Here is a 23100-nt window from a genome sequence, read left to right on the forward strand (position 1 = left end):
TACACTAAAACTGCCAGCCACTCCAATTTACATCCTCTGGTAAAAGAACTGAAAAATCAGACGAATAATGTTAATTTGGATATACTTTATTAAGTGAGATGTATCAAATGATTACTTTTTACAACTATTATAACAGAATAAGCAATAAGGCTCATAGTGCATGTAAACAACACAATAGAGGGACAGATAAGTGCGGACAGTACGTGCAAGTGTCAAAAATGCATATTGCATATATTGACAGAATGAGGAAAATGAAATTGTTTATCTACTTGAGTATATCACAGAATCATTATACATTTCTGACTTTTATTTAGCTACTTTGATAATAAGGTGTAATGCTAAAGTTTTTCAGGAATTCATTTAAACTTTGTTTAAATAAGGTAAACTACTTCAATAAAAAAAAAATAGAGGTAAGAGATTCTAAAACAGCGCAAATAAAAACAAAGAACATTCTACATCACGTCTAAGCTGAATATCTAAGTGGTAAAAGTAACTAAAATGTATCACCCATGCCTCTTTAATAAGATTGTGATGGTGTTCTTCTTTTGCTTATTCGATCATCTACATTATTGCAATTAAGAAAAGAATGATTCCTGCTGCGCTCATGATCCAGGTAGTGCAGAGTCTGTTTGACCTATTGGCTGTCTGACAAGTGACAGTTGGTGTGGTCTTCATGTCTCTGACAATGCCATTTTCATAAAATGAGAAGTTACCCTGTGAAAAAAAAAAAAAATGACAGTAACAAGCAAATAAGTAAAGTGTACAGCAAAAAATACGACTTAGATTTTGTGTTCGTTGTCATAAGATCAGTAAATTAACACTTGATACTGAAACTATAAATGGAGTATGAAAAGCAGGAAAGAAGGTGACAATTTTGAAGGATACATCCTTGAAGCATAGGACACACGTATAATAGACAGATAAAATATTCTCATTTTCTTAGTATCATTTAAACTAGTCTATACAAAAGCCAAGAAAACACTTCAACACAAAACAACTAAAAGAGGCAGAACTGAGAGACTGAAAGGAAAAGACACATTGTAATTAAACTTTTGAAGGCCAAACAGTGTGTCTGAGATTATCTTTGTAAAATAAAGATTGCTAGTGAACAAAACAGCAACACATGAATCAGCTGTTTTTCGAGAATTGAGTTTCTATGCTGGATATGAATAGTTTAATAATACAGGTATGTGTCTACTCTGTAAAGCTAGGCTTAAGGACAGCTGTTTAACTGAGTGAGAAACTCACTTGAAACGAGAAACATAAAGCCCTTCAGAAAACCCCGCCAAAGATAGTGATTGTTCATATTGATTAAAAGGAGAAATGAAAAGACAAAGTTGAGACTTTTACCCACCTGGACATCTGAGATCAACTGAAGTTGTGGTACAGTCTTTAACAGACGCTCATACTCAACAATTTCCTCCTCGCTTAAAGTTGTGGTCCCCTTAAACATCCTGTGAGAGAACAGCAAAGAGTTTAGTAAAACCTCAGCACGTCAAGACACATCTGCACAGAAGTGCATTCATACTGCATGAAACCTGTAAGTTGTTGGTTAAACCAGGAAAGCATCAGGTCTTACTGGTTGCTTGCGCTCAGCGATGGATGCAGTGTATTTGGGTGGCTGATACATGTGGTGATCTTGATTGCAGGGTAATAGAGGAGGAAGGCCAGGCACATTTCATCAGTAGTTCCTAGCCCCATCTAAAGGAGGAACATGTAGAAAATGGAAGATTTTAATACTTACTGTTTACATGCAGATGCACTGTCTTACTGTACAGTATTTACCCACTTTAGTGACTTTGGTGCGGCTGCTCGTACTGTAGGTGCACTCCACTAGTAATTCATCACCCTGTAGAAGGGGGACAGGTAATGTGTTATAAACATATAGTTTTTCATTTTAGTGTTTAAGAAATAAGCATTGGAATTGGGCATGGACTGAATGGAAATTTACCGGCTTGATGGTCTTCATGCTTCCCAAACTTATGATCTCTTGGTACTCAAAGTTGTAGTTTTCATCCAAAGCCAAGAAGTCTATCTGCTTTCCATCTCTAAAGAGAACAAGCAGTATAAAAGACACCATTTATAGTAGAAAGAATGGTATAATAATAATCAAGAAAGCTCTATTCAAAACAACAGTATTTCTTTACAAAGCAGAACTTCCCTCAAGTTATTATTTATGTTCCAGTTACCAGTAGTGATTGAGATTTTACATAAAATCATCAAATATAAATCTCTTTTCAAACCAGCTCAGTCATTGACCCTGAATCAGTCTTTCTTACCTATACTGACCCACTCTGAGTTTCCTCCCAGCCAAGTGAGTGTGAAGCAGCACAGCGAACACATGAAGTTCAGGAGAAGGATTCAAAAGCTATATGTGCAAAGTTAAGTAAACAGTTATTTACAATAACACACCAGTTACTTCAAAAGTCAATGTTGCAGTATGAAATCTGTACCGAGCCACTACAGACCTGTGAGAAGACACTTGTGTTACACACGCCATATGTGTGGAAATTAGTGGCTTTTGGGGGGATTATATAATCCATGTGATCAAAATGCAGCAAACCTGCAGTCAAGGTGGCCCCATCATGCTGCCGGAGCTGGTCTGTATAATACATTTTTAGTCCTGAGCTGTCTGTCCTTCCTGTACACATAAAACACAATTTAAAGGATAATGAATTTTAATCAGATCACAATTAAATAACACATATGGTGAAATACTTTGCTTATACATCATCAATTCCTTAAAATATCTGTTGTGTAAAATGTAGATGAAACAGAATATGATGATTTGCAAGATTAAAACCACATAGTTGATTATGAATATTTCAAAAAACGATTGTCTTTTTATCGCTGAATTCACAAATGTTAGTTGACAAACCACAATGCAAACAGAAAACCAGAATGTGGATGCCTTTTTGGGATCTGGCATGTTTAAAATGGACTGAGGTGAAAATTGTCCTGAGATCTGATGAGTCAAAGTCTGATCTTTCTGTTTGGAAATCCTTGATGCCCAGTTTTAGGCAGAATGGGAGAGGGACCATCCAGTTTGTTATAAGTGCACTGTTCAAAGGCCAACATGATGGTACACATGCTGTGAATCAATGCACATGGCATGGGTATACTGCACACTGGTGAAGGCACAGTCAATGCTGGCTTTAGAGTAACAAATGCCACCTAATGGACAGCTACTTTGACAAATAGTAAATGTTTAATATTGTCCAAAAAGCAAAAGCGCTACAGTGCAAATGCATCAAATTCCACCAAGGGTATTTCACCATGAAAGTTAGTTTACTGATGGTGTAAAGTAAGAGCTTTAAAGTCAGGCCAATCACAAAATGGTCTTTTTCTCTTCTTTTTATTTGGGGTTATTCTAAACATTGTTAGAACTTTTTGTTACGCAAGTGAGGAGTCTTTTCAAATCAACCAAATGTCTGAGTATTCTGGAGAATCAGAAGTCATGAATTTCATGTTGTAAAAAGCTGCTTAGTTGTTGTTCCAATTGGTTCTAATGTCCACAGGCTTTTTTTTGTCTCTGCCTGTTGATAAGACCCCTTGTCAAAAGGGAATGAACCGGAGTAAACCTCAATATTTTATCAATATCATGTGAAGGGATAAAGTCTTCTGTGGCCCTTGAGCAAAACTATCTTATCTGTAAATAATGTATGTGCAGTATCTTATGTAATATCACAATCCTTGAATATATACAGTACAATGTAATGGGATCAACAGTATTAACCTTTTACTCCATTTGGATTATTGTAGTGGATTTCCAGCCTGTAAAAAACTTCACTCTCCTCCCCTCCAATTGGCAAACCCACATTTTCTGGAAGCACGAACGCCTGAGGTTGTAGGAAATAAACTTTGGATCAACCTAAACATGCACTATACCTGAATATTGAAGCACACAGATCAGAAAATAGACCAGATACTCAGAGATGGATTCAAAAATCTCTCTCACCCCTCCTCCCACTGCCCATGAAGCCACTGTGTCGAAGCAGGCGTCACTAATGTCGCCCATGAAGCACTGGCTGTTGTACAGTTCTGTCACAAAGGAAGGGCAGCGGTACAGCAGCATGTGGTGAACGATGTCAAGGTGCTCAATCTCTGGTTCAATCTGAGAACAAGTCAGAGGAGGTTTAGTACAAGAATGGCGAACAAAGAATATGAAAAATATGGCAATGATCATGAAGCTGTTGTACATTTTTAAGTTATTTTTCTTTCCTTAAATTACATGAAAAGACAGTATTGTAAAAACATTTGGGGGGATCGTCTGTGTAAGTTGTCAGTTATCCAGGTGATGGTCAATTTGAAGCTTGATCCAAAGGCCACAGGACTGGTTGAAGATTTGGGTGGCTTGTTTTTCTTTTCAAACCACAATTTACTGAAAAGCTTATCATAGTCTTGCTAGCAAGCAAAGTGCTGTTTTTAAATGCTGATTTTGATTACAGGTAGTATTACTGTACTATAGGACCATAACTTTACACTGATTTGGTACAATAGTTTTTAAGCCCCTCCTCCAAAAAATGTATTGAAGGTTAAATATCTGGTGGCAATAACAAACAATAAAAGTGTGTTGCTAGCAAAGGGTGCAATGTTCGTTAAATCAAGCCAAATGTAAGGAATCCGGGTTATCCACCAATAATAATGTATTCTTTACACCCTGTCAGTATCAGAGGAATACTCTGCTTGGTAGATAAGTTAAAATGTCGAATCAGTATTGTGGAGAGTAAATGTCATTGGGACTTCTCTAGTTAAATGTGATGGAAGAGAGGAGACAAATAAAGAAATCATACTTACCAGATATATGTGATGTTTTTTATTAAAGGTTGGAAGCTTCATGACCTTACAGTGGTAGTAGGTATGATTTTGTGGGACAGTGATCTGTGGAAAAAAATAAAGGTAAAACAAAAGTAGAAGACATTTCCTTAATTCTGATGACTACAGTATTTAAACCATAACATGTTAAACAAGTTATCCATCCAATAATCCAAACTTTATACAGTAAAAGTTCTCAACAGTAATAGAAAAAGAAAACAGAATCATAAAACATCCTCACTCATCCTTGTTAGGAAATGTTTACATACATTATCCACCCTGGCCATGAAATAGTTGGTTCCTGTTATCGTTGACTTGGGCACGTAGTTCAGCAGGTTGACGTCCTTGGTTCCTCTTTGGGATGCATGATATTTGATGTCATCTGTTGTTCCATACGCATAGATCACTTTTATGGCTTTAGCCTGGAGAAGAGATTTTTTTTTGACATAGTGCACAATTTTATAAATATATATTGCAATAATATACTAATTAAATTAATGAACAGAGAAAGTTTCATGTTGCACATTTACAGATAGCTTAACAACCATAATTGTCAAAACATATGGAGGGTTTAATCTCCAAAATCATATAGTATTTCAGGCGTTCAATGTTAAACCAAATCTTGATCTCCCCTCTTTGTTGTTGCCATTGTCTTCAGACCTGAAAACACCCATTTCTCAGAAATGTACAGAAAAAGTCAGGGGAACCAAACAAAAGAACTCTAATAGCAGAGATAACGTGCATGCAGGAAACTTGAGCTGTACAGAGAGAATTAGAGCACAGCACAAAAGAATATAGCATTACCAATAATGAGACGCATAAGGGGAAAATGCATCAAGTGTTCAATTCTTTTTAAGCTCCATGGCGTTACGCAAACAGTGTTAGAGTGAGTAACCATACAATTAACGGTATGCATCGGCATGTGATTGTTATGATGGCAACAGCAGCCTCCTAGACAATGTTATCATCGCTGTACATTTACAAGCAGCCTGACAGCAACACCTTTGACATATTTCTCTCAAATTATCTCAATTAATTTTATTACATTTTTTAACCTCCAGTGTTTCTTCATTGAGAATTAATGACAGTGTTTCCTCGGTCCGTCAGTACCTGTTGTAATCTAGTTATTTTACCTTAGTTTTTGAATTGTGGGGTGAGGAAGGGGAGGGAGTTGTGTTGTTGTTTAATTTATTATGATGTAAAAGCACTTTGTGATACATCTTTGAATGAAAAGTGCTATACAAATAAAGTTTAATTGATTTTTATTTACATCATACAGAGAACGTTGTCACTCATTCAGGGTAAAAGAAAAGATGATCAGAACTTAATGAGCCTTTACCAATTAAAGATGTTCAACTGAATAATGTACTAACAGTTACAGTGGTAACTGGGGTTTCTCCATGTTTTTGTTCACTCGTTTCCATGTCAAATAATCAAAATTGATATATTTACTTTTAGATATAGTTAATTTTTCAACCCTAAAACAGGGTTGACATTTTTGATTGAACTTGTTTTACTTTTCAATACATTTGTACTCAAAACAGATGGTTTCTTTTCGTACTTTGAACTGTTTCTTTTTATTTAATTAAAATTGATACTATGACGTCTTCTTCTTTTTATACATTTTGTATTATATTTCTTACTTACAACTGAATAGATTTTATTACATTTTTTTCTATTACTTTAAAAAAAGTAGGAATTACACATGCAATATGCTGCAGGTGCTTCACATCTATGTTACTCCTACCAGCCCTGTAGAACACACTTTCAAAAAGAGAATTTCTTACAGTGATATGGAAGTCTTGCTCATCACAGGACTGAATTGCCCTCTGAAAGGTCATGACGGTTTGACCTGCACTTTCAATTAAGGAGAGGAGAGTATAGCTCTGCTTCTCGTCCACCAAAGGCATGACGTTCCCAGTGGCATGATAATCCTTTGGAAAAAAGAAAAACTTTAGGTATGCTTGATATCTGCTTTTTGAAAAATGGAGGATATGTAATAATCAAATATTTCTTAGAATGGAGCAAATGTTAAAACAAACTCACTTGGAAGTACTTTCCACTTGGTCCCAGTCCGCCAATGACGATATCAGCTCCTTGCATTCCTCCATTCGGGCTTAACCCAAAGCCCACCCAGCCTGTAGTGTTGACCACCAGTTTGAATGTTATGTCCCCCTGCAGGCTATCAAAGCCCCACTTCAAGCAGACCAAATGGTTCTGGTCTAGGTACTCCATGAAAGGTAAGTCAGGGTCTGATGCTTCTGCTTGTATTGTCCAGAAAATAAGCAGATAGAGGAAAGGTTGAAGAGAGCCCATGTTGTTTGTGTGACAGTAGCGATCTTGAAACTGAGCTTATTGTATGTGGAGTTGTCTGATACCCTGCCTCCCTCTTTTCCTCCCACCCTGCTACGACACACCTGTGTTGCTAGATGAACTGAAGTGATACAAACAAAGAACGCTCAATCCTTTAGAATTTGCACTTGTGAAGCAACCAACACTGTGGATCTTATTTCATTTTATGCTAAATTTCAAAACACATTAAAATGTATGGATTTTTTCTAAGAAAAAGTGAGTGTTAAATCTGCAGTCTCACTGTCTTTGATGTGAGATTGTCTCAAAAGTCGTGGTCAGGTGGCCAGCGGACTTCACCTATATAGTACTAACAGTTAACTGTATCCCCCTCTCAGCCCATTGATAACAACCCGTTCCACCGGTTCTTTTCCACTGACAGAAAAGTCAGACTGCTGCTGGACCCAGGTGTTTGAAATATGAGGATGTGATGAGGAAGGGTCAGGAATGAGGTTTTATCTTTCAATATGGCCAAAGTCAGGTTTTTCAGAGTATGGACTCTGGACAAAATGAGCTAAATACTTTTTACTCTTTTACTTTCCAAAACAATTGTATCTCATACTGTAGCAATGTAAACATGGCCCATATAGCAATCTGTTATGGGGCTGTATTCAGATATTTAGTAGTTTAACAATAACTGAGTTATTTCTGTGCAGTGTTTTTGATTGGATAAGAAGTATTCCACAAGCGCAACAGCATTTAGAATTGTAACTGTATTACTCCAAACCCAGGAGTGCTGACCTTAGTTTACATCATAGTATAGTTTGCCATTCTCTAGCTTCTAACCAGAGTCACATTTTGCACCAACTGGGCTGACTCGTTTCACTCAGCGCACAATAAATGGAATCATGCATGTACATTTGATAACCAAAAAACAATGATGTGCTGTTGATTCATCTGTTTATAACTTAGTGCTGCTTAGAGAAGTGTTAAAACAACATCACAATTCCATTTCTTATAGGCACTCAGCATGCAGAAAGCATGCAGCGAATGCAGTTACCAGTATTGCAGCACTCCATCTTGCAAAAGATTATCACCTTCAATGCTGCACACTTTTTCTGCATAACTTTTCTGCATTTGAAGAACATACTTGAGGAACACTGACATGCAATTAGAATATTTCGAGTATTTCCAAAGTATCATTTCATTTTATTACCCCCACAAAAAGAAATTTATTAGGGCACTAAGATGAAATCTTTACAAGTCATTTATCCTTCAGAAGTAAGACAGTTTAACTGAATTTAAAAACATTGTTTCAAAAGTGAAAAGTTATAATAAGTTCTTCACACGTTTGATATTCATGCACAGGCGATGGCACATAAATGTAACAGCAGTCTGACTCCAGCAGAGGCCGACTTTCCCATAAGAAAGACAACCAGGGTCCCTCTCTTTCAGCCGTTGAGTCAAATGAGTCAAACGTGTGCCGTCAGCTTTCATAGCTGCCCTTAGATAATAATAATAATAATAATAATAATAATAATAATGATGATAATAATAATAATAATAATAGGCTACACTGTAACTTTATGGCTTGATCTCTTTAGCATATACAAAACTGGAAGCATGTCGTAATCGCATTTTTTTTATCCGAGGACCCAAATGTAAAATGTAAAAAATTCGTTAATGTAAAAAACAGAAAATATGACTTTCATTTGGACGGCTGCAATCGTGTTAGATTTGCAATTTGACTGACATTAACTATAGCCTATACTTCAAGGATGTGTTAGGGCCTATTATATAAACATTTCGAGGAGGGTTTAGGGTTATGGTTTAAAGCTATAAACAGACTACATATAAAGTCTTCATGATGTATGTATAATAAATAAGTTGACTTGAAGTGAGCCAGTTTCCAGCTTGTCATAAGTCTGTTTCAGTCATGTCTTGGAGAGCTGTGACGGAGCGACACTACCTTTCCGGTTTCTCTCGGCGGTGCAGGTCACTCCCTCCGTGCTGACAGCAGCTCAATACGCGGTCAAAACTTACAGTCTTACTGAACTCCTCTTTTCATACCGCTTTTTTTGTGAAGGTTTTGAACGTTATAGTGGTTTTAGTAACGAAATAAAGTCGCGGGAGTTGTCGCTGTCTTCCAGCAGGAATTATCTTCTTTTAGTTGAAACAGTTGGGGGGAAATGTCCAGCTGAGGACTAAAACTCCTGCAAACCACAGGGCCTGTGTTTTTAATGATAGATCAATGCTTCGATAATGGCGGTAAAGGTAAGTCAAACTACTCTACTATGCCATTTTTAACGCCAACCAACCGTATAACTTCGTTTAATTTCCCGACAGTCGTATCTGTTTTATGAGTAGTACGTGTTGTGTAGTTGTAGATGTGCAGAGTACAGTTTCACAGTTAGCCAACTCGATAAACTACAGATTAAACATTCAAAAACATTTAATACTGTCTATAAGAGCGTGAAATGACCACTCGAGACTTGTATTGGCTTTCAGATAAAGTAAAGCTTGTGTGTTTGCTGTACATGGAAAATGTGCCTCATAAGAAAGTGTCTTGTGACATTTTACTACCTTTCCAGTGCGGGTCATTGTACATCCGCGGAATGCTGGGAAATGTAGTCTTTAGCGTGCGTTTAGTATTTCATTCATTCCATACAGCCTAAGTGTAAACTAGAGGCATTATTGTACGTTTTTTTTTTTCCATTGACCAATTATCTATTATTAACACAGTTGGCTTTAATATTAAACAGAGTTATTTGAGAGCAGAAGCATTAGTTTTACTAGCAGCACATGAGTCTTTCTATTAACACGAAATAGAGACCTGAGGCTTATTTTTTTTTAAATCACAATTTAAGGTGTGTGCAGTGGGGCAAGGGGTTATTCATTGATGTTAAACATGCACTTGTGCACTTTTTTCAAAGAAAACATAGATCATTTATATCATATCTTAAAGCTTGGCAACTTAGCTGCTTTGTCAAAACGTTTGTTGGTATGGATTATTGAAGTCTGATTTCAGGTGGGCACAGCTGACTTTTTGGAGTGGGTGGGGGCAGCTAGTCAGAGCGGCTTTCTAGTCACAAACCTCGATAAATGACCATCATTTTAGACTCTTTTAAATTGAAGGGAAACTTATAAAAACCTCATCATTCCACCATGCAGACTTAATAACAAACAAAGTACTTATATTAATACTACAAAAATATAGCATCTGTGCCAGTAGAGCTGTGGCAAGAAACATGTCGGAGTTCCTGTTAAAAACAACATCCAGCTTCCTTAACTCCTGGGAGGTTGCAGGCTGACGCTAAAAATAGATGATTGTTCAGGGAAGAACAAATTTCCCTGTAGTGTATGCCATTGGTTAATGAACTTGTTTGTCAAACACAGTGTATCTGATACTGTTTTGACATGGCATGCAGGACAGGCAAGGCAATCGCAGTTAAGTTGAAAAGTCATATTTATGACAATGAAGTTGGATGATCAGTGAAGTAATCATGGAAAGTGAAGCAAGTGTGTGTATGTGTGCATGTTCATTTCTTGGGGCGGGGGGGGGATTTGTTGAGGCAGTAGATGTGGGTCAGTGTGTGAAGAACTGCAGACTGTTGTATTTCAGTGAATCAGGTAACATGATGATTTATGGCTTGTTTTTGGTTGATACTGGTCCCAAATAAAGAGTCAGCTTAACATGGCCTGAAGAACTAGTTTGTCTTGTTTCCCCGAGCCTTTGTTTAACTCCACAAGCTTCAAATAATGGGGCTTCTTCTGTGTTCATACATGTCTTGTAGAAGTGTTTATTAAACATACAGTAGTTTTTTTATTTTCTCTTGATTGTGTTCAGGCACAAGTTCTATATGACTTCACTGCTGAGGCGGGAAACAACGAGCTGACAGTGAAAGAGGGGGAGACAGTCACCATCACGAATCAGGTAAACACATACAAACACTCGTCTTTTTTTTTTTTTTTTGTAACTTACGTTAATTACTGTATTTTTTTAACCTGAAAGTCAAGTGTGACTCCACTAACACATCACTCTTGATAACTAACAGTCCTCTACAGGCCCAGCCCGGCTCACATGATCTCAGGTTGTCCATAAGTGAAGAGTAAACATGTACAGAGGAAGGAAGGACTAAAGAGTGGGAGCGAACATGATGTCATTAAAGCGAGTCACAACAGTTTAAAGGTCACTCACTGTGTGCTGACCTACATAGTTTTCAAATCAAAGTTTGTGTTAAGCCCATCAGGACCTACCGTGTAAGGACGACAACAGCATGCACTTTTTCCTCATTGGATAAACTGTCTGTGCAGGAATTTGTCCTGGAAGCTTTAGCTGTGTTAACAGATACTTTGGTCACATCGTTCATGTCAGTTTTTTAATTCAAGTGCAGAAACTAGTAATGTAAACAATGTTAGATGGAAACAGATTCCCCCAAGCATTTCTGCAAAAATCCCATCACATTAGCTGCACAAAGGCTTTTATTATATTACACTTACAGTAAGATTTAATGTGGCAGCAGAGGAGCGATGTGAGGATATGGATGTGACTTCAACTTGAACGTACTTTACTAAGTCTGATTTCTGAATGGATGTCAAAGGTGTTTGTAGAGCAACCAAAAAAAAAAGTTGACTTTAGCTTTTTTGATTAGCTGCAGCAATACTTTAAAAAGCAGCATATTAATGTGACATTTCGTCGAGCGTGGTCTTTCTGAGCTTGCCGCAGGCTTGGGCTGGTCTAAGCTGTTTTCTGCTTCTCCTGTTCTTCTGGCTCTCCTTCTATTTCAGGGTATAGGAGGCGGCTGGATTGAAGCACAGAACTCCAGAGGAGAAGTTGGACTTGTGCCAGAGGACTACATCGAGGTGAGATACACTTTGTGTTTTCGATGGTGTTTTAACTGCCTCCATCTCACATCCCTTGCATGATTCTTTTCATCAGCCACCCTGTGTTAACGAATTGAACAGGATGTACTAACTAGCAAAAGTGCAGACACATTAAACACTGTTCTGTGTGTCTCTCTCAGTGAGATATTTGAAATAGGAAAGGACGTGTTTCTGCTGCGACTGCAGCCTGCAGTGCCGCCTCTTGCTCTGAATTTAAATTACAACAGGATGTGCCTCCTTCAGGGTTTTACTTATTAGGGTATTTTTGGTGTTTGTGTCCAGTTTTATCCTGTAACTGTGGCTTCATCATGGGGATATGGTTCACCCTGAAGACATTCAGACAGAACAGTCTGTGCAGACTGCTTTTTCACAGTTCAGCCTGGCTCTGAGTTTGAACAACATTAGCTGCATCACCTAACAATGCAGGCTCTTTGTAAACAAGAGAGAGGTTGATATTTTCCATCTGCTTCACTTGGCTAACAAGCTCATGTAGATGTGTGTCTTTGTCTGACCTGAAGTTACCTCCCCAGCTCTCCCCGTACGGTTTCGATTGTGTTGCGGAGTCACTGATGACATACGCACTCGTAGCTTTTGTAATATCTAATGAAAGCCAGAGGGGCACAGTCTGATTCTCAAGAAACTATCTTGTATGTTATTGCACCCTGCTGGATAAAAATATCTGCAAAAAGATGTTCAAACATATTCATATTTAAAATGATTAAGCAGATTCACATGTGCAACCAGACGGTTTCTATCCGCCTTGTATAAACAGAAAAAGTTAAAAAGCCAAGATCGCAAAACCAGGGAACGTCACAAAGACACGATCACATTACCACCGCAGCCCGTACCTGTTAAAAGTCATTAAATCACACATGAATATCTTGATTTCATCTCCTAATGGGACTGTTCTTCCTTTTTCACAGTTTCCATCGTTCCCAGCTGCAGCACCCACAGCAGCTCCTCCAAGTTTAGGAAATGTTGCCGCTCCAGATCTGTCCATCTTCGACGCCTACGCCCCCCCATCTGCACCTGCACAAAACCAGGTAACAGACTCACCTGGTGAAAGTTTATGAAATCCATCCACGCATCGAATGAAATGAGTTCTTTCAGTGAGGCGTTTACTGGCTGTAGTTCATCAAAGCATTTGATTTGATTTGATTAATTTCCTGGAAGTTTAGACGTCTTGCATTCTCCCACTCGAAAACACTGCACGAAAGGTCAATGTTGAAGGGAAAAGCAGAAGTGAGTGATGACAGTGTTTCTCGGACGTTTGTTCAGCATTGCGTGAACACCAGAGATGCAGAAGTGAGAGCAGCTGCTGTGGAAGATGTTCATCATGGTCATGTCATTTATAACGGACCCTGGTGTGAGCTTAAAAGAGAGTACAAGCAAGAGGAAACGAGTAGAGTGAAATCTCAGGCAGCAGGCAGGAAGTTCCACAACTATGAGCTGTCCTGCTGGATCAGGAGAAATGTGGGCACAGGAAATGTGTCAGCCTTCATCCCTCAGCTCTCTTCTCTCTCGACACACACATTTCTATCCAGCATCACTTTAACCCGTTACCTGCTGAGTGTGAACCTTCACTGCTGGCGCTTTGTGATGATGTCACCCTTCCTTCCTCTTAAGGTGGATGGTAGGGGCTTAAGTCCCCAGCCGGAGACCCCCGATACCCCAGTTTCCCCTTACCTTTCATCCCCTGATGAGGTAACCGACAGTTCAGGCGAGGTGGAGGCCAGAGGCATGCACCCTCCACCCTCAACCAAATCTCCGAACCGACTGCTTCTGATTTGCAAATTCCTACTCCTACCCCTCCTGCCTGCAGAACGCATGATCATAACATCACTTTGCACCATCGTACAAACGCGCTTTGTACCCACATGGAACCAATCCACACCAATAAATGATCACACCTGTATGAATCAGCGCCGTCGTGAAGCCAACGATTCTTTAGCTCACATCAGTGATATCACAGACAAATAATCACGACCAGAACACACAAAAAAAAACGTCCTCCAGGTGATGATTACAATCTCACAAATAAAATCTGCCACTTTGACCTGCTGCTGTATTTAATGTTAACCTGTTGATCTGCAGGTAAATGTTCGAAACGTTATGCCTTGCTTCACTGCTGCTGCGTCCATGTTAAATTAGTTAGATTAATCAGCATGAAGCGAACTTCACCCTACAAAAGGCAACGCATACAGTTTCTTGCATGCAATGTTCCGGTGTGTGATGGAAGTCTTAAACAGTATTTGTGCCTTATAAGCATGGTATGCAGCTCCTCTGAATTGCAGGGGGGAAAAAAAACTTTTTTTTGTACAGACTTACAAACAGTAGTGTCCGTGTTTGATATTACACATTAAAAGCATGCGCCTTTTTAAACAAGCAGTATGGACATGTCTAACTTCTGCCCATGTTTGCTAGCATTTAGCAGCCACACTGCCACCGTACAGCTGACTATCTCAACAGATTTTCTGCTCCAGCCCAGGCCTGCATCATGTGCGTTTAAAAAAAGCATGTCGTTTGATGAGTATAGTCAGAGTCTCAAAACTAGATGGCAGCCTACTCCCAATACCATAACTGGGATTTCTCTGCTTCTTTTACCCCTCACTTTTTATTATTTTTTTAATATAAATCATCTCTTCCAGGCTAGTAACGGGAATGATCCCTGGTCGGTGTGGAACGCAGACCCTTCAGGGGGAGCCAACAACAACAACTGGGCGTCCAATCCAGAGGGCACCCAGACTGGAAAGGGTGCTGCTGACCCCTGGAGCTCAGTATCACAGGGCCACCCTCAGGCTTACCAGGGCCCAGGTAGGAACAACAACGGTGTTTGATGATGTAAACACACCACTTCTGTACGCCAGTTCACAGTCAAATCACTCTGCTGTTGTTGAACTGAGGTTACTCAGTTATGTTATTTACATTTTGAGGAAAACTTAAAGTTTGTTCGATGAAGGCTAACTATTTGGTGAAATAACGGACAGCAATGCTGAAAACGAGCTGCTAAAACAGTAAAGAGAGGTTATAATGATGACGTGTCATTGTGGTCATAGGCAGGTGGCGTCACTGTTTAGCTCATAGTTAACTTTTTAAACTGTAGTTCTGGTTGGCTGAAGTGGATGGTGATGCTCTGAGCTTAGAAAATGTCACTCAAGGTGCTCTTGTTTCCTTGCTAAAACTGAATCTAATTCAAACACGTTGAGATTATACAATAACCCTTTCTTACCCGGTGGTATATTTACAAACACGAGTTCAATCAGCTCTTTCACAGATGTGGAGCAGAGTGACTTCCCAGATGCAGTTCAGCTCCGACTCTGTCTCTCCTTACCACAGATCATCCAGCACAGTTGGGTCAGGGTTCTGTTTTAGTCAGACTATGGAAAAGCTAGCCTCATGCATGACTCAGAAGGTTGGATTACTGACCTGTTTTTTTTTTTTTTTTGTTTTTAAATCTTCCAGTTGTTATTGAAATAAGAACACTTGGGGAATAAATGGTGATGACGAGAAGAATTAACAGACTTTCCTTTCTCTCTCTTGCCAAAGACATCTACCCGTATCCTTACCTTATCGATTACACAGGTATCCCGTTCGGTGCCTTGAGGAGCTTTTTCCTGTGTGTGGACTGGAGTGAATACTTATTTGGAATTGTAGGGAATCATCAGCAGTCTTGAAAGCATGTCTGTGAATCATTCATTGTGGTTTGGTATTGACACTTTATTAACTTTCTTGTGTGACAGCTGAAAAAGGTTTGTGTGACTAACCTCTTTATCCCACTTGTGAAGGTGTCGACGTCCTGCAGACTCTTGTTTCAGTTCTAATTATGGAAGAATGAGTTTGAGTTCTGCAGCCTGACAGCTGTTGTTAACCAAACTTTAAAACAGGATGGGGTTATTTTGAAAGTGCCTTGCAGTCAGATTATTTCACCCTCCTTTAAAGAGTGCAGATAAATAAACACAAAAGGATTCAAGGCTCAGAAACAGGAAGTCTGTGTTGCTCTACTAAAGTAGGCTAGTAAACGTTAAGGGGAATGGTTAGCTTGGCTCATGACACGGCCTAAAAGATTGTTAATTTTTTAGCTAAACCCTGATTTATGTGGGATAATAAGTGGTTGAAATTAGCATGAGCTAACGCTAGCCCGGCCTATTTCTCACACAGCGTAGGTTGCACAGTGCTACAATCAATGAAATGAAGCAAACTCACTGCGTTCTCCTTGCATGCTTTTTGTGTCTGTGTTGAAATATATTTCATAAACGATTTTGTAAATCTGCATTGCACCATCGTGTCTTAAAGACTCCCTCAGACTTTTTGAGTCCATCTGTGTTCTCCAGTCTCCATTTGATTGAGCGTGACTCTAATCAGGAGAATGCTTTGAATAATTCAGTTTTTATTTGATGTCTCATTTAGGGATGGAAAACAAGAATCAGTCTGTTTTGGGCCCACATCGAAAAAAAATTGTTGATTTGCCTTATTGTGTATATACTTGCAGATGCACTAAACCATCTCATGACTTTAAACTCTTGTTAGTGCAGGCGTTTGTGCAGCATCGACAGATTGTCTTTTTCATGTGAGGATAGACGTGTTAGGTGCATTTGTTAGAGATGCATGCTGTTTACTCACATAATGCAATGTATTTTGGTCCGCTTCCATGTGAGTGCTGCATGTCCTCAAGTTGCATCTGTTAGCTCTGGAAATTGGATGTTCAGAATCACAAAGTAAGGTTTAGAAGCCTATTTATAATTTGATTAAAAAACAATTTAAAACCAGAGATGAAGATAGAAAATTGATACATTTGCACTCACATTAAAATATTCTTATAAAGCATATTTCATATGTATGTTTCATTCATATGCTTCATTCATATGCTTTTAAGATGACACCAGGTAGACCATCCTGCAACATGTAGTTGTCTCGTGGGTAATTGAGTCATTTAAGTGTTGGTTGAAGAACTGTTCTGGGAAAAATGAAAACATTGCCGAATTGGGCTGTACACTTTTTTAGCTGTACAATAGGCTACCGATTTAGACAATATGATCTTTCTGTACCTCTGATTAAAACAAAGAGAACAATGCACTTATGTTCTATATGTGCCCTCAGGAGCAGAGGACGATGAATGGGACGACGAATGGGATGACGTGAAGTCTACTGGAGGTTACGCCGAGTCAGAATCTGGAGATGGCGGAGGACTGCAGAGAGGAGGAGCTCATGCATCCACCATGAAAATATCCCTCAACAAGTATGTATTTTATTAAAGTGAAGGCAGTAAAACATAGTGATCGCCACAAAAAAATAAAATGAACCTTTTGGTCATAACAAAGTTTGAGGGGAAATAAAAAGTGGATGGATAGATTTCCTCCTTTTAAGGAACATCTTATTTTGTTCATGTTCACAGTCACTCACAAGAAGTCTTCTTCCTTTCTCTCTTTCTCTTCGGTGTTGCATCTTCTGGTGTGTTTCCACCACTTACAGATCAGTGTTAATAGGTTGAAACTGTTAGCAGAAAAATGTGTTGCATCCTTTGTATATGGTCAACCAGTCGTGAAAACACAGCTGCATAAATTCACAAGAGTTGAAAAAAACTTCTCAGCCACAGAGAGCTGCTTTAGCTACTTCATAAAGCTGTGAAAGACGAAACGAGAGTGTGTCACTTATCACATTTTTCTCTTTCTTCGAGCAGGTTTCCTGGGTTTTCCAAGTCCGGTCCAGAGCTCTACCTCCTGTGCAAGCAGCTCGCCAAGAGCAAGGACAAGTTACCAATCTATGTAGGCAATTTCCAAACATCCAGACCATTTTTGATTGTGTTAGCATCAGATGGGTTTACTTGTTAGAGCATTAGTTTCACCTGCCTGACTTAGAATATGAGGATCCTAGCACATAAACTAATGATGAGCCCATGTACAGGTCGATTCATCTCCTCGAGTCTTTCTATCATTGCAGTCATTGGTTGGACATGGTTCCATGTCTTTGATTCGTTACCATGCCATAAATGCAGAGCGGCAGATTTTTTTTTTTTTAAATCTTTGTGTGTTTTGTTCAGATTGGAGAAGTTGGTCCCGTGTGGTCTTACCCTGAAAGTCAGCTCGACTGCGTGGTCGCTGACCCCAAGAAAGGCTCAAAGATGTACGGCCTCAAGAGCTACATCGAGTACCAAATCACACCCAACGTGAGTATCCAGTGGTTCGTTTAGCCGTCACTAGTTTAAACTTGGGATTGAACTAAAATGGAACTTGATAACTGCAATGACATCGAAAAAAAGAATCCATAAAATCGAAACCGTGTTTCATCATTAGTCCGTTAGAGGAAAAAAAGCTCTCTCTTAAATAAAGTAGATGTGCTAATTAAGCTAAGTTCTTAATGACTTACATTATCTGTAACTCCTTGTTCTTGATTTGCAGACCACAAATCGACCCGTCAATCACAGATACAAGCACTTTGATTGGTTATATGAGAGGCTGCTGGACAAATTCGGGTCAGCCATCCCCATTCCCTCTTTACCAGACAAGCAGGTGACAGGTAAGTGGCCGGTTGCGTAAAATGTACGATACTGGGGGAAAAAAGAGACGCATCGCTCACATTATAATCAAATTTCTCTTTCTACCCTTCTCTCTGCTCAGGGCGGTTTGAGGAAGAGTTTATTAAGATGCGTATGGAGCGATTGCAGGGCTGGATGACCAGGATGTGCAGGCATCCGGTTGTTTCCTGCAGTGAAGTATTCCAGACTTTCCTCACCTACAAGGATGAAAAGGTACGTGAGTCCTCCTCCACTTCCTCTTCATTGAGGTTGTGAATGCACTGTGCTTTGGACAAATGTACGCAAGGACTGAAAGCTCCTGCTTGTATTATGAAGAAGTAATATTTGATGATGTGTAGATCTTATTTGGGCTCAAGCAGCTGTGTCAACACACTAAAGACCTGGCTTTACTCAAATAAATAACTTCTTGGTGCAGGACTGGAAGACGGGAAAGAGAAAAGCGGAAAAAGACGAAACAGTCGGAGTCATGATTTTCTCCACGATAGAACCCGAAGGTCAAGACCTGGATCCTGTGGAAGTGTGAGTCTAAAGCAAATGTGCTCTAATCCACAGGAAGTACAAGAAACACTTCGCTACAAAAGTGCAGATATGAACTTTGTGGCTTACTATATCCCTCCCAGGCGCCTGACCTGTTTGTAAAATGTGTCCACAGGGAACAGAAATGCGAGCAGTTCAGCAGGTTTACCAAAGCCATGGATGACGGAGTGAAGGAAATCCTCACTGTTGGCAACGAGCACTGGAAGAGATGTACAGGCCGTATGTAAACACAGCACTGAGGCCAAATAAATGATTTACCACACAAAGACCACTCACCTTGACTGTGTGCTCTAATTACTGTTTATATAATGCAGTGGTTCATTATGTCGAGTATTTTGTCAACTGAAGGAACATTTCATTCACACTGCACTTTTTTTTTTTAATCTCCCACAGCTTTGCCAAAAGAGTACCAGCGAATCGGAAAGGCCTTCCAAAACCTGTCATCTGTTTTCACCAGCAGTGGATACCAAGGTACGACAACATGTTCTTTGAAGTTATGGGCAAATCTGTTCTGAAACAAACTGGCAAACAGAAAGCATTGAGAAACACGGCCATGACGTAGCTGAACCCTTTGTTCATGCAGGTGAGTCAACACTGACTGATGCCATGACTGCAGCAGGAAAGACCTATGAAGAGATAGCTCACATGGTGGCAGAGCAGGTAGGTACTTTGCATGTTATTATATATTTTAAAACACAAAACGTCAGCTCCTGTTTCAGGGGAAAAGGAGTGCAGGTGTGTTCACTCTGAGTAATCGGCACATCGGACGCTGTTGGAACGTTTCCTGCTGACGTCAGTGTTTACATCCGCGATGTGGTCTTTCAATGACCCTTGTAACTAAGCATCCTGTGCATGAAGTCTGTATCAGCATCAGGAAAGAGCCACAGGAAAACTAATCTCATGTATTTCCAAGTGTGGCTTGTCTCTGTGGGTCTATGTGGTCTGATCAGTGGCATTGCTATGCTAGAATCAAACTTAGTAGTTTTTTTTTTTGTTTGTTTTTTTTGATGTTCCTGCAGCTTCCAGGAGGAGGATTCATCTGGTAAGCGTTTGCTGCTCCAGACTCGTCTTCTCCTGTAGACGTTAGCTGAAGTTTATGTTTGCCTGTGACTATAACGCAGTGTATTCATCACCAGAGGCTGCTTATAGCTTTCCTTTGTTAACAGGATGATAAGGGGAGATTGTAGGTGTTACATTTATATAAATAAAGGCAGATGTATGAACTCCAGAATGTACAAACATCTGCCTAATAGCAGAAACCCCGTCTGCTGGAGGCTCCTGTCGTTGAATGTTTATCTACACTGTTTTGACCTTCTCGTTTAGTCTTTCGGACCTCTTTCCTGTGTGATGTTTCCTGTTTTGGATCTATCTCTATTCCGAGTTAAGGTAACATTTATCACTCGTTGACTTTATCCATCTGTTTTTTTTTTTGTCTTGTTTTTTAGCCCAAGAAAGACCTCCACTTCCTCATGGAGACAAACAATGAATATAAGGGTCTTCTGGGATGCTTCCCAGACACCATTGGAGTTCATAAGGTACACAGGAAAACGGTTACTCAAAGGTTTCTTAAAAAAAAAAAAAAAAAAAATATATATATATATATATATATATATATACATACATACATACATACATACATACACAAGCTATTTTCACATATGCACTTAATGCAATAAGTTCATCTTCTCGTCACATCATTGTATATATAGAGGCTATGCTTTAGAGGCCCCAGACTACTACAGTTACATTCTACCAATGACTGATATATGTATTACATGAATGTGTCCAAAAAAACATGGATTTCTGAGAGAGAAAATGTATTGAACATGTGCGACTTGTGTTGTTAAGATATCTTTTTTTTTTTTTACTCCCTGCAGGCAGCCATAGACAAGGTGAAAGAGGGCGACAAGCTGGTAGCTACGAGTAAAATATCCCCTCAGGAGAAAGCCACCATGGCCAAACGAGTCAGCGTCATGTCTTATTCATTACAAGGTAAATCACTCACTAAGAAATATTGAAGTCTCTGTGTTCATGATAACGCCGTATCCGATTCAGCTTCCCCTCCTGTTTCCCACAGCCGAGATGAATCACTTCCATAGCAACCGTATCTATGACTACAACAGGGTCATGCAGTTGTACCTGGAGGAGCAAGTCAAGTTTTACGAGACGGTAAAGGCTCTTTTCTCAACCATCTATCAGAGTTAACTGGACTCTGTAACAATCCATCTGTTACGTTGTTACATGTTGAGCATTGTGCTTAGAAATGACCTAGACCGCCTGCTACTTTTGTGTTCATGCATGTTTTTCTTCTTCTCAATTGACAGATCGCTGAGAAGCTGAGACAAGCACACGGTCAGTTCACTACAATGTGAAAGCAGCTGCCTTCAGTGTCCACTACAAGACAAGAAAAACCCCACAGCTCTACATCCAAAAGATTTTTGCTTTTCTGCATTCTGCACCCTCCCTTTAAATTAAATTTCACTTCTCCTTTTCTCTCATGCATACCTCATCTCTTCCTCTACTGCCCTCGTTATCTGTTGCTCTCAGATGTTTATGGACAGCAAAAAAAAGCATGTGCGGCCCAGACACCAAAAACCAAAACCATGCTCTCCTCCAGCACACGGGGGATTTTCAGATGCAGCATTGACAACAACCAAGGGCTTTCAAGTCTTTTTGTAAACTAATTATATTTATGTTTGGGTTATTTCTGTCTCTAAGTAGTACCATTAACATTTTAGACGCTAAACATCTTCAGTAAGTGCTCTTTTAATTCTTGCAACAGTTTGTATCCTCTGTCTGTAAACTGCTGGCAGTCTTTAGCCCCCTCTTTTCTTACTGCACTTCTTCAAAAGCTAACAGGAAGCGCCACCCTTTTCCTGTCTTGCACGCGTGCCTTATCCCTTTGAGGAAAAATTTAAAATCAATGACTTACTTTTGCCATCCCCAGTGTGTGTATCATGACACTGCAGTTTACATTTCAGGAGAGAAGACACAAAAGTTGGATACTCAAGCTGAGGCTCATTATGTGAAGTGTCAGGAAATTCAATTATTGCCAAACCTGATTTCTGTCTGCCGGTTCTCCTGAAGAATGTTTGTCCTTTTTTTTTTTTGTCAACCAGATGTTCTATATGAAGGTGTAGTATCAATGTTAAGTGTAAGAACGTTTATTGAAAGGAGAGACATGGTTTATGTCACATATGCAGTTAAACTTTCGCTTTTCACTGCCCACCTTTCAATCAGTCTCTAATCTTATACACCCTTTGTTTTCTTATCACTTGAAGTATGAAAAAAATATGCATTTATAAATATATATATTCTATGACCTATCAGGTGCTTCTCGTCACTCGGATACTATTTTATGTATAGAAGTATTTGCGATACAGTGTAACTCAAAGAGGAGCAAAATTTCTGTTTGATTTATTAAACAATGATTTGTACTCATTGGGACTTTATCTCTTTGTGTGAGTGTGTCTGAAAGAAACCACTTCTTCTAAGCTGCAGGCTCAGAGTGTACCACACACTACTACACTCTCTCAGGCTTCACAGTAAAGCCCTTATTCGCTTCGGCAGGCTCTTGCGTAGACATGGGTAGGAATGAGAATGAGTCGGCAGGCTGTACGAAGGGTCAAAGAGTGTGTTTGTGGAGGATGTGAAAGAGTTCTTTTACCTCACGTTCTCGCTCGTGCTCCAGTTAGGTGCATCTGGATGTGGCGGCCACATAAAGTAGCCAGTCAGGGAAGACTTGCATTATCTTATCTTTTTAGTTATTTTCTAAGAGTTTTTGATCACTGTTAGAACATTATTCGGGAGCATATAACTTTTGCGATTAATAATAGTCTTTTACTCAGCCTTAAATATCTTGTAAAACGTTTTTTTATTATCAGGTTGTTTTCGAGTCTTAAAATAACCGTTTGGTACACCGCCTAATTTGAATTTGAGTATCACCTTCTGGATGCCACAGATAAAAATGTCCTCTGTACAAGAGTTATCAAATGGTTTGATCATGTCAGTTAGAAATGTTTTTTTCAATTGAGACGCTTTGA

General features: G+C 39.3%; 2 protein-coding genes across 3 annotated transcripts; one reads left to right on the forward strand and one right to left on the reverse strand.

Annotated features, from left to right (window-relative positions):
• Nucleotides 1–130: 130 nt before the first annotated feature.
• moxd1l (monooxygenase, DBH-like 1, like) lies at nucleotides 131–7233 on the reverse strand. The gene is made up of 13 exons (XM_079365665.1): nucleotides 6862–7233; nucleotides 6603–6749; nucleotides 5085–5237; nucleotides 4798–4881; nucleotides 3959–4114; nucleotides 3737–3839; nucleotides 2469–2641; nucleotides 2280–2368; nucleotides 1952–2048; nucleotides 1790–1849; nucleotides 1580–1701; nucleotides 1355–1454; nucleotides 131–714 (listed from the first exon to the last, which is right to left on the reverse strand). The coding sequence occupies exons 1-13, from the start codon at nucleotides 7129–7131 to the stop codon at nucleotides 562–564; spliced, it is 1707 nt and encodes a 568-aa protein (XP_079221791.1). The 5' UTR covers nucleotides 7132–7233; the 3' UTR covers nucleotides 131–561.
• A 1804-nt stretch (nucleotides 7234–9037) lies between these two features.
• On the forward strand, nucleotides 9038–22498 carry snx9b (sorting nexin 9b). 2 transcript variants are annotated; one of them, XM_079361822.1, is made up of 18 exons: nucleotides 9038–9378; nucleotides 10952–11038; nucleotides 11893–11967; nucleotides 12912–13031; nucleotides 14637–14802; nucleotides 17086–17224; nucleotides 17663–17750; nucleotides 18026–18151; nucleotides 18384–18501; nucleotides 18603–18733; nucleotides 18936–19039; nucleotides 19173–19276; nucleotides 19451–19528; nucleotides 19641–19717; nucleotides 20503–20592; nucleotides 20935–21049; nucleotides 21135–21226; nucleotides 21382–22498. In XM_079361822.1, exons 1-18 carry the CDS (start codon nucleotides 9367–9369, stop codon nucleotides 21427–21429), a joined length of 1770 nt encoding a protein of 589 aa, XP_079217948.1. In that variant the 5' UTR covers nucleotides 9038–9366; the 3' UTR covers nucleotides 21430–22498. The 2 variants fall into 2 exon arrangements, with proteins under 2 accessions (XP_079217948.1, XP_079217949.1); XM_079361823.1 differs by having other exon boundaries at nucleotides 17666–17750.
• Nucleotides 22499–23100: the final 602 nt, after the last annotated feature.

The sequence above is a fragment of the Symphodus melops genome (genome assembly GCF_947650265.1).
Source record: "Symphodus melops genome assembly, chromosome: 1".
In the NCBI taxonomy this organism is placed as follows: domain Eukaryota; kingdom Metazoa; phylum Chordata; class Actinopteri; order Labriformes; family Labridae; genus Symphodus; species Symphodus melops.